Source organism: Apodemus sylvaticus, chromosome 10, assembly GCF_947179515.1.
Source record: "Apodemus sylvaticus chromosome 10, mApoSyl1.1, whole genome shotgun sequence".
NCBI lineage: Eukaryota > Metazoa > Chordata > Mammalia > Rodentia > Muridae > Apodemus > Apodemus sylvaticus.
Window position 1 is genome coordinate 71,658,394 of NC_067481.1, and position 19,979 is coordinate 71,678,372.

At 42.2% G+C, this 19,979-nt stretch overlaps 1 protein-coding gene across 2 annotated transcripts in view; it reads left to right on the forward strand.

Moving 5' to 3' along the window:
- Hspa4 (heat shock protein family A (Hsp70) member 4) overlaps nucleotides 1-19,397 on the forward strand; it is a 41,560-nt gene extending 22,163 nt beyond the window's left edge. For both annotated transcript variants that reach the window (XM_052197282.1, XM_052197283.1), the window contains 12 exons: nucleotides 4,301-4,377; nucleotides 7,148-7,299; nucleotides 7,886-7,992; nucleotides 8,897-9,030; nucleotides 10,110-10,291; nucleotides 11,071-11,160; nucleotides 13,232-13,384; nucleotides 14,191-14,316; nucleotides 15,497-15,604; nucleotides 17,255-17,374; nucleotides 17,810-17,971; nucleotides 18,119-19,397. In XM_052197282.1, the coding sequence (XP_052053242.1) occupies nucleotides 4,301-4,377; nucleotides 7,148-7,299; nucleotides 7,886-7,992; nucleotides 8,897-9,030; nucleotides 10,110-10,291; nucleotides 11,071-11,160; nucleotides 13,232-13,384; nucleotides 14,191-14,316; nucleotides 15,497-15,604; nucleotides 17,255-17,374; nucleotides 17,810-17,971; nucleotides 18,119-18,322 (1,615 nt within the window). In that variant the 3' untranslated portion in view covers nucleotides 18,323-19,397. The remainder of the gene's footprint in view (nucleotides 1-4,300; nucleotides 4,378-7,147; nucleotides 7,300-7,885; nucleotides 7,993-8,896; nucleotides 9,031-10,109; nucleotides 10,292-11,070; nucleotides 11,161-13,231; nucleotides 13,385-14,190; nucleotides 14,317-15,496; nucleotides 15,605-17,254; nucleotides 17,375-17,809; nucleotides 17,972-18,118) is intronic.
- The last annotated feature ends 582 nt before the right edge of the window (nucleotides 19,398-19,979 follow it).

The window sequence follows — 19,979 nt, forward strand, 5'->3', positions numbered from 1 at the left end:
TATTTATTGTTGACCAGTGTCCAAGTGTTTCCTAGCTCACCCTTTTTTCCTGCTTGGAAATATCTCCTTTTGTTTTTAATGAGTGTGAGGCCTCCCCCTTCCTCCTGTGTTCAAGAGAGACAGAGAGAGAGAGAGAGAGAGAGAGAGAAAGAGAAAGAAAGAACACGAACGAACAGAGGGGAGGCCACTATGTTTTAGAAATTTGTCTATAAGAGTTACGTAGATTGGTATGTGTGTTCAGAATTTGTTTTGCCTGCCTGCTGTTTTTCAAATGTTAATTTTTATGTGTATTTGGGTGCTTTGCTACATATATGTCTGGACCACATGCATACTTTGTCTTTGGAGACCAGGAGGCGATCTCTGGGACTAGAATTAAAGACAGCAGGGGGCTGCATTTGTGGGTGTTAGGAATTGAACCTGGGTCTTCTGGAAGGGTGGCCAATGCTTTTTTTTTTTTTTTTAACTACTGAGCCATGTAGTCTCTCTAGCCTTGACCGCTACATTGTTGTTAAAAAATGTGCTGTATCTACATGTGAGAATGCAACTATTTTATAGCTTTCATTTTTTGTTCTTGGGCATTTCTTCTCCGCTTAATTTTTAAATGAATGAAATTAGATTACTTTTACCATTACAGTATCCTAAATTAACTTTGTCTTTAGGTTTAAAACAATTGAGGTATGGCTGGATGTGATGGCATAAGCCTTTAATTCCAGCACTCAAGGGTCGGGGGCAGGCAGATCTCTGAGTTTGAGGCCAGTCTAGTCTATAGATCTAGTCCAAGGACAGCCAGGACTCTGTTACACAGGGTTTCTCTTTGTAATGGCTAGATATAGCTCAGTAGGCAGTGTTTGGTTAGAATTCCTGGGTTCAGTTTCTAGCTCCACATAATAGGTTGATAAGCTAAATGGCTAGAAGTTCAAGATCAGGCTAGAGAGATGACTTGACAAGTAAAGGTAGTTACTGTCAAGCCTTGTACCTGAGTCCAATCCTCAGGATTTACATGGTAGGAGAAGAGACCCTCCATCTGTATGCTAACACAAATGCAAATGCACACACACAGCACTCACTAAAAGGAAATAAAAATTTTAGTGCCATAGTTTGAGGTTGGCTTGGTCTTCATGAAACGTTGCTATCTTGAACGTGTCGTACCTTGAAGCAGTAGTCAAAGACAGGGCTTTGCTGCCCTGGGTCTGGACAGGGAAAGTGTCACTGTCACTTCATTTACTTTTCTGTCTGGGTAAGTGTGAGTGTGACATCTCCAGGTGTTGAGCCGTTAGGCAGCTGCTTGAGTATGCGGCATCAAATGAGGTTCAGGCCAGCCTGGGACATTTGAGATCCCATCGCAACACACACATACATACACACACAGTACAGTGAAGCATTCAAAGTGACCAGTTAGTGGCATTTATTTAGTACATGCAGTGCCGTGAAGCATCACTTGTTTGTATATAATGGAAATTCATTGCTTAGCTAAAGCACCAGATGTCTATAAGCAATTCTCCTTGGGTTCTGGTTCAGATTTTGTTTGTATTCTCTGCACATATCCTAGCAGTGGAACCATGAATGTATGTCATGTGTGTAATGGTTTTGAGGTTCATTCATGAGGTGTGCACCAGTGCATCGTTACCTGTCCTGGCAAATGTTGGATGTTGGATCACGTGTGGCTGTGAGCATTCATAGTCAGCATGTACTGATGGTTTGAGGATGGATAGAGGCAGGCATGTTTGAACAGGTACTTCAATGTCTGTCTTCTGTACAAGCTACTCCCCAGTCCCTCCATTCAGCTGTAATATAACTGTTCTTAAAGTAAGCTTTTCTGAGTAATTGTTGAGTGTTGACTGTTAGTATGTTTTTCAGCTTTGCTTTTCTTGAGGAGCCTTGCCTTTTTGGGATGTGACAGTCTCTACTGGCTTGTTTTGCTCTTAAATACTTTATGGTTAGTTTCCATATTTAATTTTTGTTCATATATGGTTTTTTGTTTGTTTTTTGGTGGCTGTTGAGGTAGACTTCATATAAAAGAACATACCATTTTAAATGCACACTTCAGTGTTTTGTATGTATTCATAAGGCTACTCATGTCTAATTATGGAATGTTTTTGTCATCCCCCAAAAGAGAAGAACTCTCAGTCCTAATAGCAGTCTCTATGAGTTCTTTCTAGTCTCAGGGCAGATGCTCTGTGGATTTGTGTATTCTTTTGTGCATTTTTAGTTGAAATAAGTATTTCCAGGTTCTGCTTCAGTCCCTTTTACTTCTGTGACATAGTTGTCACTCTGTATCTCCTGTTGGTTTGGAACCCACTGTGATGCAGGCTGGTCTTCACCTCCCCAGTCTTCCAGTACTGGCATTACATCATGGTTGCTTCCTTGGACCTTTTTTTAAAAATCAGGGTTTGTAAGTCTTTGTTCTGTAGACCAGGCTGACTTTGAATTCAGAGTTCCACCTGTTTCCACCTGTCTGCCCTGGGAGTACTGGGATTAAACAGGTGTGTGTGCTGTGCCACCATTGCCGGAAGAACTTGTTTGCTTTTTTGAGCACAGGTTATTTTGTATGTTGACTTTGAACTCCTGCTTTTCCTTTATGTGCTACTCTAGAGTGCTAGGATTGCAGTCATGAGCCACCATTTCCTGTTTTCAGTACTATGGGATGGCGTGCAGGACTTCATGTATGCTGCACAACACTGTCCAGCTAAGTACTGTCTATCCCCAGCCATTGGGAAACAGTGTTTAGAGTGGTTTTCTTCCTTTTGACTTTACTGCTATTTTCTTGCCCAGTTTGGGTTTATCAGTGTGTTTTCTCTCCTTACAGTCTTGTTTCCCTTTTAAGAGAACTTTTTAAAATGCTGTTTAAAAGATTTGTCTGTATGTGAGTGTGTACCTTGTGTGTGTCTGGTCCTTCAGAGGTGAGAAGAGGGTTTGGATTTTCTGAAACTGGAGTTATGGCTATATGCTACTATGTGGGTTCTAGAAAAAGTAGCAACCCTTGAGTCACATCTCTAACCCCTTTTAAGGGAACTTAAGTTTACCCTCTGTTGCTGTCCTGGGGGCTGTTGATATTTTTTACCTCTAATAAACAGAACACGTCTTGGCTCATCATATAGATAAGTTTTTTGAAACGTATAGATACGGAACTGGAAATACAAACATAGTTCAGTGGTTAAGAGGCCCTGGGTTTTGTTCTACCCCCATCCTGGTAGCTTATAACTATCTAACCCCGGTTCTGGATCTAATGCCCTTTCATGATCTGAGGGCACCAGGCCATGCACATGTGTGCATAGATGTATGCAGGCAAAATGCCCATGCACATAAGATAAATATAAAAATAATAAAATGTAGATATGTAATAAATCATCGGTGGACTGTGAGGCATGCTAGTTATTAGACTAATTTTGAAATAACTGAGTATTCTATAGCTCTGTTTATGTAATTATGTTAAGAAGCAGATAAACCAAAATCCAAAATAGGGTTTTTTTTTTTTTTAAAAAAATCCAAGAAAAACATAAAACAACCAAGCAAACAGACAAGATAGCTGGTTGTCAGAGATTCTGGAGGTGAAGTGGGGATGGACAGGAGCACCCTGCCTGCCCGTTGTTGGAGTCTGTAGACAGCTGGCTGACTGTGGGTCAGCACTCACTAACTCTGAAAATCACCACACTGGCTCGCGGACAAGGTGTGGACAGAGGACTGTGCTCTTTCTCTAATTCTAAGCTGATCTTACAGAGAAGAATTTTATATATGTTAATGGTCTTTTTTTTTTCCCCCTACCCAAGCTGGCACTGAACTGTGTGTGTGTGTGTGTGTGTGTGTGTGTGTGTGTATGTGTGTGTGTGTATGTGTATTTATCTATTCTGGCTATTTCATCTAGATGTAGTAAAAGATGTCATTTGTTTGGCTTCTATTTAGCACAGCACCTTCAGGTCTAGCCTGATACACCATGAATCAGTTACTTTCTCTTCCTGAGTACCAGTGACAGGCATTTGAATGGTTTTTGATTTCTGGGTTTTATGAATCCTGTTGGAAAGCATCCTATCATGTACACGTTTTTTCCCCGTGAACTTAACGTTTTAAATTTGTTGGTGTGTGTACCTAGTATAGAATCAGAGTCACAGTCATCTGGCAATGCTGTGTTTAGCATTCCAAGAAAAAGCCAAATTCTTAGTGTTCATTTTACATTGTCCAGAAACATGTAAAGCCTGTATTGTCCAAGTCCTTATCAGTGATTGTGATTACCTGATTTTTGGTGATAGCCTTTTGTTTTATGTATAAGTGGAATGTGCTTTAATGTATATTATTTCTTTACTAGAGGCAAATTTTTGGAGATGTGTGATGATCTCTTAGCAAGAGTGGAGCCACCACTTCGTAGCATCTTGGACCAATCCAGTGAGTACTTTTGTCTTGAATTAATTGTTTATAGATCTCAGAACTCTGGGGGGGGGGGCTATTGCATGTTATCATTTTCTCTCAAAGTCAAATATTTGCTGCATGAACACTGTCAGTTTCATGTGTCAATAAGCTCTGTTCCCTGGAATGTTTCTTCTTCTTAAAGCCAGCTATGAAGAATACAGGGAAACAAAAGCGTTTTTCTCTGAAAAATCTCATTTCAGTCTAAAGCACAGATGGATGTATAAATTTCACTTTACTCAAGTTTGTGGTGGTTTTATTGTCAGTGAGCCTTTTGTTTTCACATAGCATGGCTCTGAGAGTTGGTGCAGTGGGTAATGGCTTGCTGCTCAAACGTGAAGACTCTGGCTCCTTCATATCTGTGTAAAACCCAGGTACACACACCTGTAATCTCTAGTGATGGGAAGGCAGACAGATCATCCCAGAATCCAGCTCCATGTTCACTGGAAGACTCTTTTAAAAAAAAAAAAAAGCTGGAGAAGAGATACCTCAGAGGCTAGAACACTAGCCACTCTCTCCCAGAGATCTAGGTTCAAAGTCCCAGCATCTTCATGGTGGCTCACAACTGACTGTAACTCTAGTTCCAAGAGGCCCGGCCCCCTCTTCTGGCCTCTGTGAGTATCAGGCATACACATGGTGCATGTGCAGTCACATGCAGACAAAACAACCATATACATTAAAGAATTCTTACTTTATTTATTTATTTATTTATTTATTTATTTATTCATTTATTTATTCATTCATTCATTCATTTATTTATTTAGGATTTGTTTTTTTTGAGACAGGGTTTCTCTGTGTAGCCCTGGCTGTCCTGGAACTTACTCTGTAGACCAGGCTAATCTCGTACTCAGAAATCCGCCTGCTTCTGCCTCCCAGAGTGCTGGGATTACAGGCGTGCACCACCACCGCCTGGCTAAATTTTTAAAGGGGTCAGAAGTTTAAGGTCATCATCAAATTTTAAGGCCAGCCCAGGTTAGAGACCTTGTCTCAAAGTAATCTCAGTACTCCAAAGGAAGAGAGACGACAGATGGATCTCCATGAATTCCAGGACAGCCAGCACTCCATAAAGAGATCCAGTCTTGCTGGGCAGTGGTGGCGCACACCTTTAATCCCAGCGCTTGGGAAGCAGAGACAGGTGGATTTTTTTAAAAATATTTTTTAATTATTTATTTATTATATGTAAGCACACTGTAGCTGTCTTCAGACACTCCAGTAGAGGGAGTATCAGATCTTGTTACAGGTGATTGTGAGCCACCATGTGGTTGCTGGGATTTAACTCAAGGCGTTTGGAAGAGCAGTTGGTGCTCTTAACCACTGAGCCGTCTCTCCAGCCCGACAGGTGGATTTTTGAGTTAGAAGCCAGCTTGGTCTACAGAGTGAGTTCCAGGACAGCCAGAGCTATACAGAGAAGACCTGTCTCAAAACAAAAAACCAAACCAAAACAAAAAAGATCCAGTCTCAAAATAAAAATAAAAGTAAACAGATTAATAAACATACAAAAGTGAAGTGGAGAGTCATGTCGATACAGGAGCAAAGAAAGACCTGCAAACCATGTGTATGATTTAGGAGATGTTTTCATTAGGTTTCAGACCTTAAAGGGTGACAATTCCCTTAGGAATACATTATTAACTAAAACAGTTTTGGGTACAGTGTTTACTTGTTAGTCACTAATTAATTTAGTGTGTTTTATGTGATGTTAGCTTAGCAGCTTGAGTCTTAAATCAGTGTTGATGACAGGTAAGTGTTTTTACCTTGGATTTTGGGAGTGTCACCTGCTTCCCATTTTTCTTCTTCTCAGGAGTCACAGTTATATTGTGTAGGCTGGTCTGGAATTCTTGGACTCAAGTAGTACTCCTTCCTCTGCCTCCAGCTGGAACTACAGGCACATACCTAATGTGCCTGGCTTCAGCTCATTTCTTTTTTAAAAAGTGAGTCAGTGGAGGTCAGAGAATAGCTAAGCAGAGTTGATGCTCTCTTTCCACATTTTCATGCATCCCAGAGGCTGACCTCTGGGGCCACCAGGCTTTCTCAGTATGTGTGTTTAACCTGCTGAGCCATCTCACCAGCCCTCACACCTCTTTAAATAGGTCCTCTTAGGAAACAGTGGTTTTTAGATAAAGCGTGACTGGGAAAGCAGTTGGCATTGCTTACATTTTGGGCAGTAGCAGAGCCTTGCCATGCCCTGATCCCCAGGAGATCATCGGTCATAGCCTTGTGTCTGTGTCTTGTTCTCTGGACTGAGCACTGGAGACTTAGATGAGACTAAAACTTCTTTACTTCGTGGCAGGTCATGGATGACATAGTATTTTGAAGCCCACTTTGGGCTAACATGCTGGATGGAAGTATTGGATCTCTTGACAGTACTTTGTGTGACACTCTAAGGGGACGCAGGACCTGTACAGCAAAAAGTGTAGTGTCCTTGGGTGGTACCTTACAGACCCCACTATTGTTATCTTGAGAGTCAAGGTGGCTACTTTTCACCAGAGACTATGTGCCAGTGCCGGGGTGGGGGAGAGAGTGAGGCCATGTGGGTGGGGGTGGGGGGAGTGAGGCCATGTGGGTGGGGGTGGAGAGAGAGTGAGGGCATCTGGGTGGGGGTGGGGGTGGGGGAGAGAGTGAGGGTGGGGGTGGGGAGGTAGGAATTTTGGGTTGCGCATGTGAGGGAGTTGAGTTGGTTCACTGTGAGCTCTACTACTTTTTTCTTCATTGTTAAGAATCTTTTTATAAATGTATCATTTTTTTGTCGTAGAGTTAAAGAAAGAAGATATTTATGCAGTGGAGATAGTTGGTGGTGCCACACGAATCCCTGCCGTGAAAGAGAAGATCAGCAAGTTTTTTGGTAAAGAACTCAGCACAACATTAAATGCAGACGAAGCTGTCACTCGAGGCTGTGCTCTGCAGGTGAGTTTGGTCCTGTTCCTAGGTCATAGCATGAATCTACCCGTTAATATCAGGGTGGTCTTAAGGTGTAAGATTCTGAAGCCTTCGCCTGAAATGGGTAGCTGACGTACATAAAGGCACTGATGGTGGAGCGTGTAGTAAGATGAGTACAGAAGCTGGGGGCTGTGCTGACACAGGGCTTCTGTTTGACTCTAGCACTTGGGTGGTAGAGGCACATGGATCTCAATTGAGGTTGAGGTCTGGCTTAGTGAGTCTGAACTGCCAGGCCTGCACAGAGAACATTGTCCTGAAAAAAACTGGGATTGGGGGCTACGTCAGTAATTCTAAGCTAGAGCTGATAAAATTTGTTATAATGTCTGTTGATTCGTGAAATAATGTACTTCAGTTAAAGGAGGACTTCAAAAAAATAACTACTTGCACAGTACATTTGACAATGACAGCAGTCTGTAGAACTGTTCAGATACCATTATATTATTATTAAAAATATTAAGTAAATCAGTGATGGCCTCCTATTGTTTGTAGTTCTATAATACCAGTTTATAATGTCTGCATGTGTCAATGGTCTTTTTTAACATTTTCATTCTAGTGTGCAATCTTATCACCTGCTTTCAAAGTCAGAGAATTTTCTATCACTGATGTGGTAGCTTATCCAATATCTTTGAGATGGAATTCTCCAGCTGAAGAGGGGTCCAGGTAATATATTATCAGTTGTGTTTATTATGTACTCAGTTGGGTGTTGAATCTAGGCAGTGTGTTGTTTTTCATTTCAATTTACATGTGTATCCGTCCAATGCATGAGACAGCGTGATTGTTGTTGGTTTAAATTCAAGACCAGGCATGATAGTGAGTCCCTGTGATCTCTGATGTTATTGGTAGAGGGAGGCAGGAGGATCAAGAGGTAAGGCCATCCGTGGCTGCTTAGTGAGTGTGAGGCTGGGTTACATGAAAGCCTCTTCTTTTTTTAAAGGCATGAATAAATTAGTACCCTCTCCTTTTTAAATTATATATATTTGTTCAAGTATATTATTTTTTAAACACTTTAAAGAACTTTTAAAAATTGTTGTTTTGTGTATTTTACCTGCATGTATGGCTGTGTGTGCCTAGTGTATGAGGAGAAAGAGGGCATTAGTTGTAAGATACCATGTGGATATTGGGAATAAAACCCATGTCATTTAGAAGAACATCCAGTGCTCTCTGTGTGAACCTGGAAAAAATAATAGCTGACAAGGAGGAGACACTAGGACTGTTTAATAATTACAAATTACATTTGTCAAAGGTGTTCAGAATGTCATGAATTTTGTTTGAGTAAAACACTTGCCATACAAGCCAGAAGACCTGTATTCAAATACCTAGAGCCAATATAAAGCTAGAGTCAGATGGGAGGTGGAGGTTCAAGAATCCCTAGAAGCTTCCAGGCTGAGAGCCTGGAAAGGGTAGCAGTAAACAGCAGGGATAGAAGTTCCTCTTATCTAAACACCTTATCTACACACCTGGCAATACCTTCTCTCCCCAAATAAAATAAAAAGATTGGAATATTTTAAAAAGAAAAAGAACATAATTTTTGTGGTTTGGGTTTTTTTTTTTTTCTTCTTCCTAGTGACTGTGAAGTCTTCCCCAAAAACCATGCTGCTCCTTTCTCCAAAGTCCTCACCTTTTACAGAAAGGAACCTTTCACTCTTGAGGCCTACTATAGCTCTCCTCAGGATTTGCCCTATCCAGATCCTGCTATAGGTGAGTAGAATTGAAACTAAAATAGTAACAAAAACTTGTCTCTGATTAAGAGTACTAAAAGAAAAAAAGAAGAAAAAACCGACTATTCAGGACTGTAGGCGCTTTAGGCCACAGAAGCAAACATCTTCTGCCCTTAGTACTTGGTGTCGAAGCAGTCAGATGGCTACTTGATGGAGGCTTGCTTTTTGTTGCATTGCTCCTGGGTTGAGTGCACATTGTAGGTAATTGCTTAAAGTGGTTCTGATGAAAGCATGTCATAGAGGTCAGCTGGGTTCTGATACAGGGTTACAAGGTTTGCACAGAAACCAAAGATTATTGACAGCATCAGTTTATTATAGATTTTTGAACCAAGTTGACCAGAGTCTACAAATTGTGAACATTTACAATTTGGAAATAATAGCACTTGACAGAGAGAAACCAAGAGTTGTATATGATCTGTAAAGTGGACAAAGAGCCAGGAACAGTTTCAGTGACCTTTGGGAATTGTGGGAAGAAAGTTGGCTTCCCTGCTTTTCATTTGCAGGACAGGAAGGATCGTAACAGTCATACCCAGAAAGGCTAACTTCTGTATTCTTTTCTGTGTCTTTCCAATACTGGCCTAGCCCTGGGTATGCTCACTAACACATTTGGCCCTCACAGTCTTCCTCTGAAGCCCCATGTGGCTGACCCTCCCCACCCCACCCCCGCCTTTCTTTCTTAGGCAACTGCCAACATGTGCAGCTTGCTATCTAAGCTTTCCATGGTTTTGTTTTTTAAACAAAATTGTCTTTGAAAAGATAAAATAAACTTCAACAAACTCTTGGTATGGTAGTGACTTAGAAATAACTATTTTTTAGAAAAATTTGAAAGTAAATTGTGGAAATTGGATACTTTGACAGCACATACAGATGACAGATGGGACCGGGGGAAAGGAGAAACCAACAGGAGAAACTAGAGCCCTTAGTGTGGGCTGTCAGGAGTGAGCTGTGCTGAGAGGAAGGAGATGCCACTCTCTGACCTGGGAGCCTGGTTATTTTATTACTCCGGATATGGATGTTTAAGTTCAGTCTCATAGTGCGTTCTTTCCTTGATTTCCCCAGCCCAGTTTTCAGTACAGAAAGTCACTCCACAGTCTGATGGCTCCAGTTCAAAAGTGAAAGTCAAGGTCCGGATAAACGTGCACGGCATTTTCAGTGTGTCCAGTGCGGCCTTGGTGGAAGTGCACAAGTCTGAGGAGAGCGAGGAGCCAATGGAGACTGATCAGAATGCAAAGGAAGAAGAGGTAACTGCACATTTGATATCATCTCTGTTGGTCCAGGCCAACTGGCTGATGGGAGCACTGAGGCCACACTCAAGCCACTCATTTCATTCCCATGGAAAGGAACTGAAACTGGCTCCTCCCCTCAGACTATTTCTCAGCTTAACACTACTGACTATAGAAAAATGCTGTCTGTTAATTGTTTTTACAAGTACAGGAAATTATATACTCTTGATAAATGCAGGCCTTAGTATCCTGTACTTCAGATTCAAAGCTTTGTAAAACTCCAAAAGTGTGGATCGTCCCCAGATGTGGTGTGTGCCGGGGCTCGTCCCCAGATGCGATGTGCATTGAGGCTCAGGGACCAGCACTGCAGAGCATACCCACATTGAGAGCTTGGCTTCAGATGCTCCCAGATTTCTTTATTCATGGTGCTGAAAGGATTCTCTGGGTCTCTTGATGAAGTCAAGGCTCTGGGAGGAGGCATGTGGAAGGAAAGCTTAAGTTTGGTTTGGGGTTTGTGTTTCTACACTCCATTTAGTCTTTTATGATTCACAAAGGAGTTCCTTAGTTCCTACAAAATCGGGCACTTTGGGCAGGGCAGTTCAACATTGTCCTGAAGTTGGAATCGAGACTTCGCTCTGTGTAATTGTGTACAGTTGGAACTTTGAGCCCTGGTACACTGATTGCTGGTAAGTCAGCAGGCATTCTGTTCCGTGTGACTTAGAGTATGTTGTGAAGGCTGCTTAGGTTTTTTTTTTTTGTTAGTATCTTCTGGTTTCAGTCTTTAACTGGTTTTTCAGAAGATGCAAGTGGATCAAGAAGAACCACATACTGAAGAGCAGCAGCCACAGACACCAGCAGAAAACAAGGCAGAGTCTGAGGAGATGGAGGTACAGCCTTAGAATTCTCAGTCTCCTAAGGAGTCTCAGGGCCTGATTTGAATGCGGTTCTGTGCTAGTATTTATTTGTATAAGTTTTTAGCTATATTACATATTGTGTTTTAATTTCTTACTGATGAGACTGTGAGACGTAAAATTTCTTTTGTGCATTTCCCAAATTTTGCCAACTGTTTTACTGGGCTTTTTTTTTTTTCTTCCTTTTTTCCCTTTTGCTAAGTTTCAGTGAAGAAAAATTTTGGTTTACTTTTCATGAGTCTGTTCTGACACATTTGTACATTTAAGAATATTGTTATCCTTACAGTGATAAACAGCAGCGCAGGACAACATGATTCAGTATTCAGGTTGAGATTTATGCCCTTGTGGTCACCTTTTTCTGCCTCAGGAGTGGAATGGCTATCAACCGAGAGCAGCCACGGAGGTGTCTAGGGAGCAAGGAGGAGTTCAAGGACAGCTTGAACTGTGTGAGAATCTGTTTCTAAAATAGATAGAGGGTGTGGAGGTGGGAGCTGGAGAGATGGCCCGGCAGTTAAGAGACCCTTCCAGAAGATCCAGGTTCACTTTAGGATATAGATTTACTTACGGAATAGAACCACTTCTTCTAAGGTGTGGCCATGTGGGTGGGAAGATGGGCCATTTTTAAATTCGATTCCCAGTGTACCTATTGCCAAACTTGTCAACTTGAGTTGGATTCCTCAGATCCACATGGTGGAAAGAAAACTGATTCCCCACAAATTGTCTTCTGAACTCCACCCACATGTACCATGGCATGCATGCATGCATACATACAAAGTTTTAAGAATGTAATATTTTGAAAAGGAAGATGCAGCAGTGCATTCGTGTAGGTGCAGACATGGGGAGATAGGATACAGGACTCCTTGGGGCTTGAAGCCAGTGAGTCAAGCTGAATTGGTGAGCTCTTGGCCTACTTAGATACCCTGTCTCAAAAATAAGATGTTGGATTGGCAAGTTGTTTTAGCAGGTCAAGGAGCTTTGTCACCAACTCCAAGCAACCTGAATTTCATCCCTGGGACCTATTAGGTAACTCCTGCAAGTTGTCCTCTGACCCCACACGTGTGCTATGGCACATCTGCACTTACACTGCAAAGTAATGCAGCTGATACCATGAATGTATAATCATGTATGCATATACAGATATTACATGAAAACTATGTTTAGATACACTGTAAACTATTTCAGGATGATCATGTAACATTTAAGTCTTGTACAGGCTGCCTTTTGCCTTTTTTTTTTTTAAAGTTTATTTATTATATATAAGTACACTGTAGCTGTCTTCAGACACTCCAGAAGAGGGCGTCAGATCTTGTTATGGATGGTTGTGAGCCACCATGTGGTTGCTGGGATTTGAACTCAGGACTTTGGCAAGAGCAGTCAGTGCTCCTAACCTCTGAGCCATCTCTCCAGCCCCTGGAAAAGTAAGCTGCAGCTTCTTGTATGTTTCTTGTGTGTTTCTTGTGTGAGGGTGTCAGATCTTGGGGTTATAGACAGTTGTGAGCTGCTATGTGGGTGCTGGAAATTGAACTTGGATCTTAACTGCTGGGCCATCTCTCCAGCTCCCACCTCCACACCCTCTATTTTATTTTAGAGACAGATTCTCACATAGTTCAAGCTGTCCTTGAATTCCTGATGCCTCAGCCTGTGCTTTATAGCAGTATACTCTGACCAATGGCTGTATGTTGGTTATGAGATTGCAGAGGGTTGTTTAGGTATGTTAACATTTTTTCATTTTTAGTTGTAAACTAAACATGGCTACATTTTAAAGCATATAGCACGGTAGCATTCATTATTGCATTCATTATTGCATTCAGTTTTGCAGAATGAAATTCTACCTGTCCTTCCCCAAATCCCTAATGACCATAATGCTTTCCTCCTGAATTTATTATTCTACATATAATAGATTCATTCTTTATTTTTCAGATAATGTTAATTATGAGTTACACCATCAGAAAGTTACCTGAGGCCAAATCATCTTTTGACATTTGATCCATTTTAAAATATTAAGTAGTCTGTATGGTTTTCTTCTTCATCGTTTTTCTTTCTTTAGACCTCTCAAGCTGGATCAAAAGATAAAAAGATGGACCAACCACCTCAAGCAAAGAAGGCAAAGGTGAAGACCAGCACTGTGGACCTGCCCATTGAGAGCCAACTGCTGTGGCAGCTGGACCGGGAGATGCTTGGCCTGTACACAGAGAATGAGGTGCGTTTGGACTTTGTTTAGGACAGTGCTTTAAATTCAGTACTTTATGTTGTGGTAACCTCCAACAATAAAATTATTTCCTTGCTACTTCATTAACTGCGGTTTTGCTTCTGTTAGAAATTTGAACATAAATTCATGATATCTGATACTCATGTGAAAGGGTTGTTTGATGCTGCTTTAGGGTTTCTGCCAGTTTGGACTAGTGTTGGTAAAAGCAGACTCAAGTAGTAAGCTATGACTTGTATTATTTCATGAGTGATAGTAACATGACGTCTGTATCACTAGCTCTGTCAAGTGGCTTTTTGTTTTTTGTTTGAGATAGGGTCCCTCTTTGTCTGTCCTGTAACTTATTCATGCTGGCCTGGCCAGAGATCCATCTGCCTCTGCTTCCCAAGTGCTAAAGATTAAAGGCACACGCCAGCATACCTGGCAAAAAGGTTCCCATAAATAGCTTCAGGGATTTCTTCCCCAACCCCTCCTCTCAGTGTACCCTTTCTGTCCTGATCTCAAACTCACTGAGATCCACCTTTTGAATGCTGGGATCAAAGGCGTGCACCACCACTTCTTGTCTTAAATACTTTGTTTTTGCCTTTGAGGGCCTTTATTTTTTATTATCTCCCCCCAACCCCATTCCAAGGGGAAAAAACCCACAAAAGTCTGTGCTTTTCAATTTTTTCTAATTCCTGGGTCTGTTTTGTTGGGGTGAGTCAAGAATTGGAAAAAGCACTTTGCTTTTAATATTAGTTGATGCTTAAGAGGAAGTTGTTATAGTTGTCCTTGTGTTTAATTCATTGCTGCTGTTCCAGGGTAAGATGATCATGCAGGATAAACTGGAGAAAGAACGGAATGACGCCAAGAATGCGGTGGAAGAGTATGTGTATGAGATGAGAGACAAACTTAGTGGTGAATATGAGAAGTTTGTGAGTGAAGATGTAAGTTTGCTGCTCTCTTACTTTTGCGGTCAGGGATCCTCAGATACTCGAGGGGCACTTTGCTAGTGTGTTCAATCAGGTTACAGGAAATCTGGTGGGAACTGAGTGGTAAGGGGCATGCGCTCTTCAAAGTCTGGGGTTTTGTTCCCCGCACCATGGTGCTCACACTGCCTAGAGTCACAGAACCGACAGCCTTGTCTGGCTTCCATGGATGCTTAGATACAGGCAGGTAAAACATTCATATGCACACAATCCAAAAGGACGCTAGAATTTTCTGTTTGGAAGTTACATAGTTGTAACTTTTTGAATATTTGAATGTTTAGTTTTACATGTGTTAAGGGTTCACAGGCACACGAGTCCTAGTAGAGCCTCAAAATTGTATCTGTTGTCTTCCTGGATTGTTCTCCGCTTTCCACTTTTTCTTGAACCAGGAACTGGCTGATTTTTCTTTTTCTCTTCTCTTCTCTCTTCTCTCTTCTCTCTTCTCTCTTCTCTCTTCTCTCTTCTCTCTTCTCTCTTCTCTCTCCTCTCTCCTCTCTCCTCTCTTCTCTCTCTTCTCTCTCTTCTCTCTCTTCTCTCTCTTCTCTCTCTTCTCTCTCTTCTCTCTCTTCTCTCTCTTCTCTCTCTTCTCTCTCTTCTCTCTCTTCTCTCTCTTCTCTCTCCTCTCTTCTCTCTCTTCTCTCTCCTCTCTCTCCTCTCTCTCTTCTCTCTCTTCTCTCTCCTCTCTCTCCTCTCTCCCCTCTCTCTCCTCTCCCCTCTCTTCTCTCTTCTCTCTCCTCTCTCCTCTCCCCTCTCCCCTCTCCCTTCTCTCCTCTCTCTACCCTCTCCCCTCTCTCCTCTCTCCCCTCTCCTCTCTCTCCTCTCTCTCCTCTCTCTCCTCTCTCCTCTCTCTTCCCCTCCCCTCTCTTAAACTAGTGTAGCTAGGCAGCCCTCAGGGATCCCCATCTCTTGCCTCCTGAGTGCTGGATTAGAGGAGGTGACACATCTGCTTGTCTTCTACATGGGTTCTGGGTGTCTGAACTCAAGCCCTTATACTTGCATGCAAGTCCATGATTACTTACTGATCCATCCATCTCCCTAGCCCTGGTTTGCATTTCTGTATTGTTTCCCATTACAGTGTGTATGGGTTCGAGAGACAGACATGTGATTGGTTTTTTTTGTTTTGTTTGTTTATTTATAGGATCGTAACAATTTTACCTTAAAATTAGAGGATACTGAAAATTGGCTGTATGAAGATGGAGAAGACCAACCAAAGCAAGTTTATGTAGACAAATTGGCTGAATTAAAAGTAAGTGACTCTGAGCCTCTAGTTTCTAGAGTGGAGCTTCCAAGTAAAAAGAACTGGCTAAAAATGCATGTAAGAATTGTATCACTCTGATGATCTAACCTGTTATTGTCTTCACCAGTTATAGAATGAGTTACCTTCTGTTCAGTGAATTAGCATTGAGGCCCTTCTTGGTGTCAGGATATAGAAAGAACAGCAAATTCTGGCCCTTCTGCAGTACCTGCTGTGTGTGTATGTACCTTTCCTCCACGGTGTAGCTGAGGCTGTATCCTCAAGATCCTCAGCCTCCCCAGTGCTGCCCGCGTGGGCATGCCATCATGCCTAGCAGAGCGTCTCAGTGTAAGGAAGTGGAGCCGATTGTTAACACAGAGGCAAAAGTTGTAAATTCACTGAGAGGGAATTGGAACTTTCCCTTTTGTTCTAATTTTTGTTGTGGTCTTTGCTAATGTCTGTCCGAGTGTGTGGCTGAAGAACAGTGCCTGGGGCCGGATGCAGGTGGTCCTGCTGAGTTAGGCTTTCTTATGCTTGGTTTTTGTTTTTAAAAAGACAGGGTTTTGTTGTGCAAGCTGTTCTGGAACTCAGTATGTAGACCTAGCTGGCCTCGAGCTCAGATCCTTCAGCCTTTGCCTCCCAAGTGTTGGAATTAAAGGCATGCATCACTGCTGTGCAAAATATTTTTCTGTTTCTTCTGGAAAATGCCAAGCATAAAGTCGAGACTAATCAGCCAGCTTGACTAGTGTGTCTTTTCTGTACCTTCTTCCAGTTAAGCTTTTTGTGATTAGGGTTATGTTTAATAATCCTATAGTCTCTTGCCACACCATCGTTGCACCAGAAATCTCCAGTGTTGCTGTGTTGAGCCTTCCAGTTCTTATTTCCTAAACAGTGATCATTTAGTTGATAAGAATTGGGGCCCAGATAATGTGCACATAGTTCATGTCTGTAGCTGACTTTGTCTCCTGCTTTCCCTCATCTATGACTGGGAGAGATGGGGTCATTGATCGTGGAGTTTTCTCTAGGTGGATTTTGCCACTTTTTTTCTCTTGACAGTGGTATTGTGGTTTCATTAGATTCTAATGTGTTTTTTAAAAGTTTTTGGAGATTTTATTTATGTGTCTGTGTCTTTTTGCACCATGTTGTGTACATTGCCCTTGGAGGCCAGAAGGAGTCTGAGGCCCTGGGACTGGGGAATGTATATATACTATACACATACACACCCAGGTTGCTCTTAACTGTGGAGACATCTCTCCAGTCTCCCCAGAGGTCCCCCCTACCCTCCTCGAGACAGGGTTTCTCTGTGTAGCCCTGGCTGTCCTAGAACTCACTCTGTAGACCAGGCTGGCCTCGAACTCAGAAATCCACCTGGAGCCTTGGTCATGAGAAATAGCTCTAGTTGGGAGAGTCTTGACTTGTGCTCATGAGCAGCTGGAGAAGGTGCTTGGGACTTTTGGTGGTTTGGACAAACATTTAATTTACAATAACCTATATTTTAAGCATGCATTGTGTATATATATTTGAGTGTTTGTATTCATATTCATGTGTGTGCACACACATACCCAGAGAGTGACAAGTTACCCCATTACTCTTAATCCTAGTAGCTATATAACTTGGATAGTTTAAAGCTACCCTATACAAACCTGTGTATTCTCCTGTTAGACTTTAGGTCAACCTATTAAGACACGGTTCCAGGAATCTGAAGAAAGACCAAAATTGTTTGAAGAACTAGGGAAGCAAATCCAACAATATATGAAAGTGATCAGCTCTTTCAAAAACAAGGTATCTTAGTTTCATTTTCCTATGATTATTTTGGTCATGGCACTGTGCACTTGTTTGTTTTTTGTGTCTTTGAAGCAATATCTCACTGTGCAGGCCTGGGGCTTGCTCTGTAGGCCAGTTGTCTATGAGCTCACCCAAGTCCATATGCCCGTGTGTCCTGAGTGCTGGGATTCAAGGACTGCGCCATCACTTCCAGTCTTAGTTTTTCAAAGATTTTGTTTATCTTACTAGTTTTATTCTTGTGCACATAGAAGGCATTGTATCCTTCTTGGGGCTGGAGTTACAGTTGGTTTTAAGCTGCCCAATGAGGATGTAGGGAACTGAACTTGGATTTCGTAGAGCAGTGAGTGCCTTTAGCTGCTGAACTAATGTTTGAGAGGCAGTATTGGGTAGGGAGTTACTCATCCTCTGCTTAACTGTCATCTCTACTTGTAGGAGGACCAGTATGAACATTTGGATGCTGCTGACATGACAAAGGTAGAGAAAAGCACCAATGAGGCGATGGAGTGGATGAATAGCAAGCTGAACATGCAGAACAAGCAGAGCCTGACGGTGGATCCCGTTGTCAAGACAAAGGAGATAGAAGCTAAAATTAAGGTAGTTCTTGCCTTGTGTATTTGGGACATTTCTTGACAGCTCTGATTAACAGTTCGGATTTCATTATGGCTTAGGCACTGGGGTTTAGCATGTCATATACAATTTAAGAATATGAGAAATCATAGTTTTCTTTCTTTACCATTCTAGGAGCTGACAAATATCTGCAGTCCTATAATTTCAAAGCCCAAACCCAAAGTGGAACCCCCACGGGAGGAACCAAAGCATGCTGAGCAGAATGGACCAGTGGATGGCCAAGGAGACAACCCAGGCTCTCAGGCCGCTGAGCACGGTGCAGACACAGCTGTGCCTTCTGATGGCGACAAGAAGCTTCCTGAGATGGACATTGATTGATTCCAACACTTGTTTATATTAAAACAGACTATTATAAAGCTTTAAGTTGTCAACTTTGTCCTGAATATCAACTAGAGCAAGCAAATACTGGAGATTTCTTAGTCAGTTTTTAGGGGATCTCGGGGTGGGGTATATAGGTAATATACAGAGCATTTTGACTTCTAAATAGTTAGATCCAGAGATGAAGTGCACTGTTCTCTCTTCATTACAGTTCTGTTTAAGAGCCTAGCCAGTCTTTCTGAGCTCTCGCCTCCCTCCTTGTTTTAATCATGCTTCTATAAGGTGAAGTGTGTTTGGGGAAACTGAGCTCTAACACAAGCTGTGACAGCCGCCAGGCAGGCTTTTCCTGGTACATGGCAGATTTCAGATTATGCTTTGGAAAGTCTGGGTGGAGATCACCAGCAGCATTCTCTGCCTGTGCGGTTGTGGGGCTGGTGCTTCCTCCATTTCTGAGGGTTAGCATGGCCAAGCATGGATTAACACAGAGTGCAGAGTGCAGCCGGGCCTGCTCTCCTTGCCCTCTTCCCAGCCCTGTATTCCTCCTCCGTCCGCAAGCAGTATAAACCATGTGCCCTCTTCACTTACAGTGCGCTTTAGTGTGTCAAGGGAGTGGACTCTGGCTTCTCGTCCTCCTGAAAGTACATTCACTAATACTGAAGCATCAAAGTCTAGTTTAACCTTAAGGTTAGGTTGTAAATAACACAGTTGGGTGTAGGCATGGTAAATCTGAGCTGTCCATCCTTATGGTGGAAAGATTTGTGCCCTGACCTGCTCGAGTGGTGGTAGATGTATGTAAATTAGAGGTTTGGATGGAACGGGATGAGGGTTCAAGGTTCTTTGGTATCATTTGTGTTAATGTGTCTTGAATGCCAATCTGTATGTTAAAACAGCTGACAGATTGTAAAAGCTATTGCACTGCATTGCCCTAGACAAGGCTGAAATTAGTGTAAATGACAAGGTGCCCAAGAACACCTCATTGTTGACTGAAGCCAGTGTTAGGACACCACATATTCCTGGGGCAAGACTACAGGAAAGAGATGTTCTGCAAAAAATAAAAAATTAAAAAAAAAAAAAAGGATGCCTGCAGTAGAGACCTGAGTTGGTTACCTGCCTTAGTTACAAGTGTCAGTTAGGTCTGGGTCTTTGTAATCACTGATCTCTGTAACAGAGCCTCTGTTTATTTTTGCTTGTTGGAAATAAGCTTAAACCATGCATAGTTAGAATTACTATGCTTCTGTCTGTCTACACAGGAAGTGCTGTAGCTCTCAGGTGCTCTGGAGGTGGTTGGTTGGAGAGGAAGGCATGCATGCTTATGTAAGCAACTGGACTCCCCCTCAGTACAGGTCTGGAGCCCCAGGCCAAGGGCATGCTCTGCTTCTTTGAGTGCTTCGAGAGTACCCATCGGCCTTGCTCTGAGGCCAGTAGCTTTTTCAAATGCAGACTGCAGGATTAAGCCAACTCTTATGCAACTGACTGTCCTTAATGATGATCTCTCATAAGTATTTGTGTGTGTGTGGGTGGGAGGGTTTGGGTGTTGGGATGGGGATGAATTTGAAGTTTAAAGTTAAAGCTAGAAATCAGATGATCTGCTTCTGCTCTGTCTATATAGACCGATTGGATTTATGTGGAGGCAGGCCCGATGGCAACTGATGACTTG